General features: G+C 33.5%; 1 protein-coding gene across 1 annotated transcript; it reads right to left on the reverse strand.

Annotated features, from left to right (window-relative positions):
• Positions 1-2,616: 2,616 nt before the first annotated feature.
• LOC125473413 (purple acid phosphatase 2-like) lies at positions 2,617-5,615 on the reverse strand. Its single transcript, XM_048576176.1, has 8 exons — positions 5,101-5,615; positions 4,603-4,800; positions 4,295-4,406; positions 3,931-4,160; positions 3,642-3,780; positions 3,236-3,456; positions 3,005-3,126; positions 2,617-2,903 (listed from the first exon to the last, which is right to left on the reverse strand). The coding sequence occupies exons 1-8, from the start codon at positions 5,266-5,268 to the stop codon at positions 2,705-2,707; spliced, it is 1,389 nt and encodes a 462-aa protein (XP_048432133.1). The 5' UTR covers positions 5,269-5,615; the 3' UTR covers positions 2,617-2,704.
• Between the last annotated feature and the right edge of the window lie 5,633 nt (positions 5,616-11,248).

Here is an 11,248-nt window from a genome sequence, read left to right on the forward strand (position 1 = left end):
GGATGGTGTGGAAAAAAAAATAGGATAATGGGCATTTAAGTGTGAATGGAATGGTGGGATGCACTAATGGAAATTATGGAATGGAATGGTGGGATGCACTAATGGAAATTATGGAATGGAATGGTGGGATGCACTAATTAGGAGGAAGAATTAGGGTGAAGGGCTTAATGCATGGATTTGGGCCAATTAGGGTGAAGGGCTTAATGCATGGATTTGGGCCTAAAATGCCCCCCCTTGCATGGCAAGGGAAAGGACTTGGGCTAAAGCCCACGGCAATGGCTCTAAAATGGGCTAAGGTTAGGGTTTAGGTGCGGCATAGGCTTAGGGTCCACAAAGAGTTAGGGTTTAGGTCATCTAAAAGCCCAAAGCCAAGAATAGAAACTCACGACAATGGAAACCTCCAAGAATAGAAACTTCCAACTTTAGAAACTTTGGTTACCAATTCTGACTTCCTTGCTCTTCACTTTCATTTCTTCATTTCTTAAGCTCCTTTGACCTTCAACCTCGTTCATTCCTTGTGCTCCATTTGCATACACCACATTCCAGCTCAGTTTTGCTCCAAAAGCTCCCAATTGCATCATTTCATGTAATATGTCCTTTAAACCTGAAAACACATGAAAGTAGCTTAAAAGACTACTTTAACGAATAAAACATAACAAAAATGCATAAGAACTAGCTAACTAAGGCGCATAAATATGCTCCTATCAGAGAGAAAGAGAGAGAGAGAGAGAGAGATCATACTTGTTGAGGTGCATTATAGCCTGGAGGGACTTTGAAGACATCACTGTCATGAGGCATGTCGACTCTTCTCAACTTTCCTCACAAAACTACTTGTTTTGCCTCCATTGCACACCACTCCAAAGCCCAAGACCAAACCCAGCACTAACAGCAGTGGCTGCTGCTGCCCTTGAAGAAGCTAAATCCAGCACACCCATCTTGCTCAAATTAGCAGAGGACCCCCAACCACCACAAACGCATATGTATCCTTTTGAGCATAGGACAAGCGTTTGATCTATATACACACAATACAATAATTATTTACTAACAAAGAAAAGTTACTTTCATAAAATGAGGGGAATATCCATAGCTCTATGCGGATAATAGAGCCATGTACACACTACCGTTCATACGAAGGAAATAGTTGAATATAGCTGTTGGATGTCGACTGAAGGGCCAGGGAATTTAACGGGTAAATCTGAACACTAAAAAGTCATGTATACTATACGACATTACATCTCACGCCAAAGTTGAAAATTAAACTTTGTACTTGTGTCATGAATGTAGACCAAGCATTCTAAGAAAGAACGTCACTAATACAATGTACATTGGATGCAATGTTATAAATAAGCAAAAAAGAGAGAACTTGCTGAGAATTTTCAATGAGTGCAAGAATATAGATTTCTTGGTACAAATTGTTTACTGAGATGGTAGAGAAAATAGGAGTCTTTACATTTGCAAGGGTCCCCCTTATATAGGGATGTCTTACACCAGTAGGGAGTAAATGTGGCATGGTAAAATTCCTCATCCAATTTACTATTTAATCTTCCTAAAACTTTTCTACCTAAAGTCTTTAATTCGTTCACCAAAGTCAATTGTGGTTGCATGCTTCTTTGCTTCTTTATGCATTTCTACGTGTGGCATTCACACCAAATTTCACCACTCTCCCCCTTGGATGCACACATATCCATATCGGTTGCCTTCTTAAAACCTTGTCAGGAAAAAATTCAATGGGAAAAATTGTAGCAAAGGGAAAATGGGACAACTTTGCTTGGATCATTATACAGTATGAAAGCGGTTTTGTTGCCTCGTTAAAATCTTGTTAAAAAAAACCAACGAAAAAATCCTAGTCGAAGTAAAAAAAAAAAAAAAAAAAAGTACAACACGCATGTGTCATGGATGCTCCCCCTGATGAGTATCTGCCCTGATTTCTATAATCTTAAATTTGACTACTTTGTAAGTTGGTGTAATCTGATACAATGCACCAACTTCTAGAATGCACCAGGGCCATGAGATTGCAGTATTCTTATAAGTGAACACATATCCAATTTGTGAGCGGGCTTTATGCGGATCGTTGAGAAAACCAGCATCTTGGTATCCAACAAGATTCTAGCCATTTGTGGTTTCTCGAAATAGAGTAGGCCCTTGTCCCACGAATATATTGTAAAACCTCTTTGATTCCCTTCTAATGTTGAATTGTTGGAGCATAGCTATATTTTGCTAACAAGTTGGCTGAAAAAAAACCTATATCTGGTCTAGTACATTGTGCTAAATACAATAAACGACTTATTGCACTAAGAAATGATATTAATGGACCAAGAGCCATGCCATCATCTTCTTTTGGACGAAATAGATCTTTCTAACGTCAAGAGATTGAACGAGCATTGGTGTGCTATGTGTGGCATTCACACCAAATTGCACAACATGCAAAAATTTACTACATATTCTCTAGTATTAGTTTCTAGTAATTAAGCTTAAGGTTAAATTAACTTACTTTCTCAGTTGGTTCGACGCTTTTGACTCCTGTAACATTTTCTACGAATCGCAAGTGGGGGCACACTAATTAATCGTGTTGTGATTTAAACGGATGTGCTCCTCTATGCACCCCAATTGAAATCTCTCACCTCAAAATTAAAATTATGTAAACATAAATATTGAAACTATTCAACATCGACTATCTAAAAGTTCTCTAACATTGCATGATCGATCAAGATTGGGAACTTGTGGAGTCATCAACAGGATGATGATATCTGTTGAAAAACCACATCGAATCTGCTTTGACTGCAGCTCCATCATCATTCCGGTGCCAGCTATAGTAGGCATGAGTTCGGTTCTTGATGTCAAAAATGGCATGACCAAAACTGGCCTCTCTGTAAGCTGAGTAATCTGGTTGTGGGTCTCTCATACTGCACGACAATAAAAAAAATAAACATTGGGTTCAAAGTGCAAACCAAATAGGAAGCCGTTGAATATATCTTAAAAATACTACAAATGCATGCATGCTTACTTGGTTGCTATGCCTTCAATGTTTCCTCCATCACCAATTGTAATGTAGACAGGTGCAGATTGATCTTTCACCGGGGAGCATTTACCATTTTCGAGGTTATTTGCAATATTCGACACACGCTCCTGCATTACATAGCACATACACATCAATTATAAAAAAGAGGAAGATATGAGTGGTTTAAATTTTATTTATGTAGATAGCACCGCTAGACTGCGTGTATTGAGAACTTACAGATCGTTCATAGGCATGGACATGGCCAGCAAATACGACATCGACCTTGTGCTGAACAAACCAGGACTCGAATTGGACTCTCATGGTTTCCCCTTCCATATAGTGATAGTTATAGCTATTGTACCATGGGGAATGCACTAAAACAATCAGCCATGGTGTCTCATCCCGGTTAACTTTTGGTAGCTCCTGCTCCAGCCATTTATACTGAGGAGTGTATTTACCTTGAGAAAAAGAAGTAAATTATAATTTGTGTTAAACTAAATTGTTGAAGCACTCAATTTGATAGAGAGAAATTATTCAGAAGATTTCACTGCGAAGTTATAATTGACTGAAAAATATAACAAGGATATCCTTGCAAATTCAAGCAACCAATACTAATGTAAAAAACTAATTTAGAATTCCATACCGTACGATGAGTATGAAGACAAGACTATGATGTGTGCTGAAGCTATCTTGACTGAGTACCAAAAAGGAGAAGTACTCCCCGATGCTTTAAATGGGGTGGTATATCGGTGCTGGTAAGGCTTGAAAGGTTTTGTTTCACCCTGCAACAAAAATTGCAATCTTCTGTCAGAAAAATTGAGCACTCCCTAACCCTTGCAATTTATCATACAAGTACGAGACGTTCAATTAAATTCATTCATCATAACAAAAATATGTGAGTTATGAAAACGCGAATTATATGAGATGCTTACAATTTCTGGTGCATAATCAATCTCATGATTTCCTGCAGTATGAATCCAAGGTTGATAAGCAGCACTTCTCTCAATGAACCTTCCAAACGTATCCCACTTAACTTGGTCATGATTTGGATGGTTATCAGCATAAGATAGGTCACCAAGACACAAAACTGTTTGGCCTTTCAATGGGTTTGATTCGTAATGAGCAAGTGTCTTGTTTGAATCAAAGGTTTGACCTAAATCCCCTGTAAATTAAACCCAATTTTAATTAATTAGAATTAAACAATTTACATTTGGCAGATGGTGATTGGTCAGTCCCACAATTTACATCACAAAGAAAAAACGTAAACCATCTGTTGTGGTAAAAAACATTACTTACCAAGAAGACCAAATGTGTAAGGGGCATCTGGCCCAACTGCAGAAGGAGTTACAAACCAAAATGTCCTCTCAGCTTGGCCAATTCCAATCTTGTAGTAATATTTGGTATTGTGCTGCAAAAAGTAAATATAATGAGATGAAAATATAACTTTATACAATTAATATTTAGACTGCTTGTAACAATAATATTTCAGAAAATAAAAATAAGAAAGACGAGAAAATTGATTCAAATTTGAGTGCAAAAGACCTTACTGCAAGGTTGAAAAATAAAATAAAAGAAAATACATAACAGGTTAGTGAAAAATTTACCTCTAATTTTCTGATGGTGCAGTGGTGAATGTAACCAGAAGTATAATCATGGTATTTATATTGTTTGGCTTTGCCCTCTGCCTTCTTTGTCTTGTGCTTATCGCTCCAAAAAAGCACTACGCTAGAACCTGGTTCATCCGGAGTGATCCATGACACAATCATTGCCGTCCCCTCTTGATCTCCTTGTGTTATATGAACCTTAAATATTCAAAACCACACAAAAATCATACAATTAGACAAAATTAAAAATATGGAGAGTGAACCTATTTAATCAATTTCATCAAATTTATGAAATCAGGACGTAAAATTTCAAAAACAAAATTATAAGGTTCGTGTGGTGGGTTGTCCTTGTGGTTAGGGCCTTCATCTTTAACTCATTACGTCTCGAGTTCAAACCTCCTTCCTTTTAGTGTAGATTAGTGTAGAATATCTCTTGTACTCAAGAATAAAATTAAGGTTCATAAAAGGGTTCAAGAGAGAGAGAGAAGGAAATTTTACCTGTTGAGGTGCATTGTGGCCTGGAGGAATTTGAAAGGCATCACTTTCATAAGGCATATCGACAGTACTCTCAGTTTTCCTCACAAAAGTGCTTGTAATACCTCCATTACACACCATTGCCAAGCTCAATAGCAGACCAAATACTACAAGAACCGCCATCTTCGGCATCGTTATATTATTCAGAGCATCTCAAAACTCTAAACCAAACACACAAACATATATAAAACAAACTCAGAAAAATATGAAAACGGCAGACTCCTCCTCTATATATAGAGACATGAAAAACTAATTAATTAATTTTACCAAAAAAAAAAAAAAACTAATTAATTAACAAAAATAAAGAATATTCAGAGTTTTATTCTGATTGATCACGTGTTGAATGCTGAAAGGTTTGGAGCTGTATGTATCTTTTTCAACAGGTGTTCTTATCCTTCTGGGGAAATAGAATTCTTATAAAGTTGATCGCATTCAGGAGAGTCCAGTGTGAAGAAACACAATCGATCTTAATATCTTATTCTTAGAGTAATCAAAATCTAACTTGGGCTTCTCTTCAAAGGTGTGCTAAGTTTTGGAACGTAATGTAAACAATTCTAATCATTTTTATTTGGGACAAAAAAAAAACGGATCTATTAAATATTACCATGGGTTTTTTTTCCTCAGGAAATTTTTAGCATTAATAAAAGCCAGCAAATAATATTTTGCAAGAAAAAAGAGTAGTGATGTGCTCAAATTTTGTATTGTATGGTTCATAATTTGAGATTTTTTTTAATATTACATTAAGTGGAGCAAATGTCTAATTCCGGGACACAACGAGTTGAAGAGAAAGATACTAATTACCATGACAATCCACCACTTGCATAATTCGGTATTCTTAAATTGTCTAATAAAAGGGATATAAAAACATAAAGTAGGTTTAGGACTATTGAGCTAATGGTTGAAGTGATTGGGTTAAAAACAAAGGAAAACTAATGAAATGAGTTTTAAAACTTTGAGTTTTAACTATAAGAACAAAATAAAGGGTAAACTGAATAGTACCAGGATTGACTTTTTAGTGTAAAAATGTGATTTTTCGTTAAAATGAACAGTGCCATGAACTTTTTATTAAAGTTCTCTAAAAACAATAAGGGTAAACTTGATATAAGTTCAATTTTGTGAGTCACTATTGAATTCAATTCACTTTGTTGAGTTAGATCCATTCACTGAATATCTACATTTATTTTTTTATCCTTTTATTAGATTGTGATAAATGTGTTATCCCTTATTATAGATTTATCTTTTACTCGATTTTAGAATTAAATATTGTTTCTCTACAAATTTGTATCAACTTTTTCTTCCACCTCCATCACATGTTATTATATATTTATATCTTCATATATACTAGTATGGATTGTTAAATGTACGGAACATAAAAATTTTGAACTTTTCATGGAGGTAGATTAGTTTTTATTTATTTTTGAAGATAACTCTATCACATATTAAATGTCATTTATCAACCTATGGTATAGATATCATATATCATGATGTATAAATTTTCTTTTAACTATTTTTCATGAATGTTGTTAGATTTTCGAATTAACAATTTCAGTAAAAATGCAGAAATAAATATAATTAATTGAAGTTGAAAAATAAAGAAATTGGACTAAATCCAACAACCACTCAAATTTTTAGACCTGGATCAAAGTACTCATAACAAATCCTTCCTAATCACTATTATGTTTATAAATTGGTATTAATCTTTGGTTTATTGAAAACACAAATTAGAAATTGGGATCTTTTGATATAGGCCCCTCAGTTTTGAATTTTCTAGATCAAACATCCATGCCTTTTAGTGATTTGATTAAACTTTTTTTTGTCATAATTTTGGTGCTATGTGCACATTATATTGTAACAAATTTCCTATAATCTTGCATTTTGATTACATTCTCCTCCATTAGAGATAATTGCAAAAAAAAAAAAAAAAATTGGTTTGATTCAATTTCTTTTCACAATAATGGTACAATTTAGCAGTAATTATCTACGATTTAAGATATTTTCTTTCCAAAATAGTTTAAAATATTTTTAAATCCCCCAAAATCAAACATACAGAAATAAGTTTTTCTTTTAGTACATTAAGAGAAAATATGATTGTGAATAATATAAACGTACCAATACACAATGTGTACAAAATGAAACATACCAAAATAAAAATAATGTACCAATCTTAACAATAAGTATCAAATCAAACGTACCAAAATTGCAAATAAACATACCAATTAATGATTTTTGTAAATTCAAACGTACCCGCAGATAATATATATGTAATGTATTGTACCTAATAATAATTCATCAACAACTATTCTTAAAAAAACAACAAAAAAATTATAATTTCACAAAAAATTTGAAAAAATTACGCAAAGCTTTTATGTTGATCACCAACTATTTGAAAAAGAAAAAATAATTTGGAAAAAGAAATAATATTAAATATTTGCATAACAAAAAAATAAATCAATAATAAATAAATAAATAACCTATGATTGAAAAAACATATTTGGAAGAAGAGAAAATATAGTTTAATTACTAATATCTCCACTAAATAAGGAAAAGTGCATCATGTAGATAAAAGAATAAATTCAAAAAGTATTTTAATTTTAAAAAATAGAGGTAACTATTGGTCAAATCACTTTAATCAAATTTTAAAAAGGCACAAATGTTTAATTTAAATTATATAGAAAAACTGTAGGGGATTCTAATTTTGCCTTAGAAATTTAGGTTCCGACTTTTTACGGCATGCAAGTGGATGTCCATTAGGATTCATATCCTTATTTTGGAGTGGTTAAATTTTTGTTTTTATTTTTTAATTATTCCTTCACATGAATAATAATATATTGGTGTACCACTTCATATTTCAGGCTTATTAAAATATCTTTCGAATCTATGGAGTCCGACTCCTTGTTTATTGCAAGTAGTGAAATGTGACTCGAGAGGATGACTTAATTTTAAATCTGGAGATTCGACCACAGCCATTCCGATGATTTCGTCTCCAAAGGGTTGCATGAGTTTGAACGAGGAACTTTAAAGTTTGATAGAATTTAAAGAAATTTTAACTTAATTGAGTCAAGATTAAACAAATAGGGTTTTATCATGTTTCTTCAGGTGCCTTTCAAAGTCACGACATACTAATGGGTCTTGAACAGTAATTTGCTTTTGCATGGCAAGAAATATTCTTAGGAAGAGTTTGAAAGTTGTCCTTACTATATGTTGTGTTATAATTTGGGCTTCACTTAACCCATCTTGAAAACCCAAAAGTGGATAAATAACCATTAAAATCTAACATTTAGTTAAATTTCAACCGCTCACTCATAAAATAATGTGCAGAGAAGAATCATACCTGACCCTATGGCTCACCCTCTCATCCTAAGACATTTTTACTCTCCAAAAATTGTTCTTGTGTTTGTATGATTTACCCTCTCATTTAAGTTTAGCTCAAAATTTGACGTCCACAAGGGCCCAATTTTACTTCATCGCATAAACCAGCTTCTTTGATTGGTTATATATTTGCATGTTATACATGTCCAAAACAAACATTGGACTTGAACAAAAAAAAAAAAAACAAACAAACATTGGATTTGACCAAAGAAAAAAAAAACAAAGGATTTGACCCAAAAAAAAAAAAAACATTGGACAAGCAAAAGCAAAAAACAAGCCTTGAGCTATATATATAGCTATTAATTTGGGGGCGACGCGACAGAAGCTTAAGTATGAGAGTGTCCTTCGCATAAATCTATGACTAATTTGATGGCCACAAAACTTTCATACATATAAGAATTGAAAGTACAAAGCAAACCTACAAATTAACGGACGATGCACTAAAAAAAATATGGCCACGACGCACGAAAAGTTATTTGTGCCTACGAGATTTAAGAACACCGATAATGTACTCATAGAATAAAAGCAACAGTGCATTAACTAAAATTGCATGTGTGTCCTCTATGAGCTTGTCCTTTGCTGAAAGAGCACAATCGGATATTTTGTGCTCAAAGAGGCAGCATAAATAGTGATCCATTTGTGCCTCGTGTCTGATAGCTTTGTCGCATAGCCTTTTCCATTCATGTTGGCGCTTAGAGCAGTTAGTAAGGCCTCCTTGACATAAATAGGTGTAATGTTTTTATCGTTCTCTCTCTCCCCTCAAGTCACGATCTAAAAAGGTAAGTCAAAATTATCTTTTCCCATATATCAAAATAATTAGTATTCTTTGAATGCTTCCAAACTTATTTTATAAAACCAAGTCCAAAAATGTAGAATAATAACTAGAAAATGTTTGTTGTATAACAATAAATATATTTGTAACTTGCACACCAAAAACCTGTTGGATTGCTAGCAATATACAAACTATAGGCCAGTTTGGGATTGTTGTGTTTATTTTTAAAATTGTTTCTGTTGTGCCTTAAGAATAATCAGTTGTAAAATAAAGCAGCTGAGCGTTTGGTAAACTATATTTTTAAAACTACTGTAAGTATAAAAACTAGTATAAAAACGTTTGGTAAATACTAATGTAAAATTTTGGTAATTCTGTATAATGAAAAAAATAGACATAATGTGAAAAATACTTTTCTATTAACTTTTGAGTTAAAAAGATGACTCATAAGTATATCTAATCTTTTTTCCTTCAAATTATTTTGACATTTGCAGTTGCATTACCAAAAGTTATTTAAAAAAAAAAACAACAAATATTAAATAAACAAAATTTTCTTCAATGTCTTCAAACAATAATAACATAAAATAAGCATACATAAAAAAAAAAAAATTACGAACGTATGAAACTTGCAACAATGTTGTTCCTCAATGTCTCTATTTCTTGTGCTCCAGGTCCTTCGGTAATATGATATTCTTCTTATTCTTCATCTGAGCCTGTGTCATCATCCAAGTCATCCTTCATGTTGTCAAAATGATTATCACGTCGAGCATACCTTCTTATATAATTGTGAAGCATCATAGTTGCGATTATTATCTTTACTTGCTTCTTAAATGGGTAATTAGGCATGTCTCTTAAAATGTTCCACCTCTTTGTCCATACACCAAAAGTGCGTCCAATGACACTCCTAAGGGAAGAGTGTCTGTGGTTAAATACCTCTCTAGACCTTGTTGGTTCTCTCCCCAACGAAAATCAGGAAGATGATACCTTTCACCTTTATAGGGTCTTAAATAGCTGCTCATCTGTGGATACCCATCATCTACAAGATAATATTTTCCTGTAATGTTCAAAACATGCTACTATGATATAAAAAGAAACTATAAAAAGTGCCTAATCAAATGCAAAATTTCAGACATATGCACAAGTTTGAGACATTACCATTAGGAGGCTTAGGAAGATTTAAAGCACTGTTTCGTAAAACAGATAAGAATATCCTTGTATCATGTGCAGTTCCTTCCCAACCTGCACATGCAAAGATGAATTGCATGTCAAAATTACATGCGGCCATTACATTTTGAGTTGGTGTCCCTTTCCTGCCAATATCTGGTACTTGATCTCCAGGAGATATTGTGGCTTGAACATGTACACCATCAATAGCACCAACACAGTTCTGCAAATAATATTATAGCACAATTTTCAATAAATATAACTTAATTCATAAGACAAAGCAAGAAGTATCATATCTAGTTTTTTTACCTTTAAGTGGGGCATTTATCTAGAGTCCCTTAATATCTCTACAGAGAGACCATTAAACTCAGGATCCAGCGGTTTGATGACATCAATAGCCATCAGGCATACAATATCAAGTAACTGACTAAACTATCTGCTCATAGTCTCGCCGGAGTGTTGAAATCGTTCTTGTGCTGACCTATTCCCTTCACCTTGTCATAGAATAAACAAAAACATTCCTAACATTTCACCAGGACACATTCTCCTTGAACTCCTCAATCCATATTTGTTTTGCAGGTCACTACACAATCTCATAAATACCTCTTTATCCATTCTGAACATCCAGTGACAACGCCTCTCATTTCCTCGTAATATTTCCATCAATCACTTATATCCGGATTGAGATTAATCCATACAAGGTGTTTTGTGGATATATGTTTGATAAAAATGTTCTATAGTACAAACACAAAGGCATACAGTTTGGTTGAACTCTTCCTCATCTTGCAAGATGTCCATATATTAAAAAAA

This window comes from the organism of the source record quoted next, unplaced genomic scaffold (assembly GCF_019419815.1).
Source record: "Pyrus x bretschneideri cultivar Hongxiangsu unplaced genomic scaffold, Pyrus_bretschneideri_v1 Contig85, whole genome shotgun sequence".
NCBI lineage: Eukaryota > Viridiplantae > Streptophyta > Magnoliopsida > Rosales > Rosaceae > Pyrus > Pyrus x bretschneideri.

Bases quoted from the DNA above. Each gene is read 5' to 3' on its own strand.
- LOC125473413 (XM_048576176.1), bottom strand. From the start codon at position 5,268: ATGCCGAAGATGGCGGTTCTTGTAGTATTTGGTCTGCTATTGAGCTTG. The intron at 3,781-3,930 runs GTAAGCATCTCA...TTTTTGTTGCAG, and splicing joins TTGATTATGCACCAGAAATT to GGTGAAACAAAACCTTTCAA. The intron at 3,127-3,235 runs GTAAGTTCTCAA...TATGTAATGCAG, and splicing joins TCCATGCCTATGAACGATCT to GAGCGTGTGTCGAATATTGC.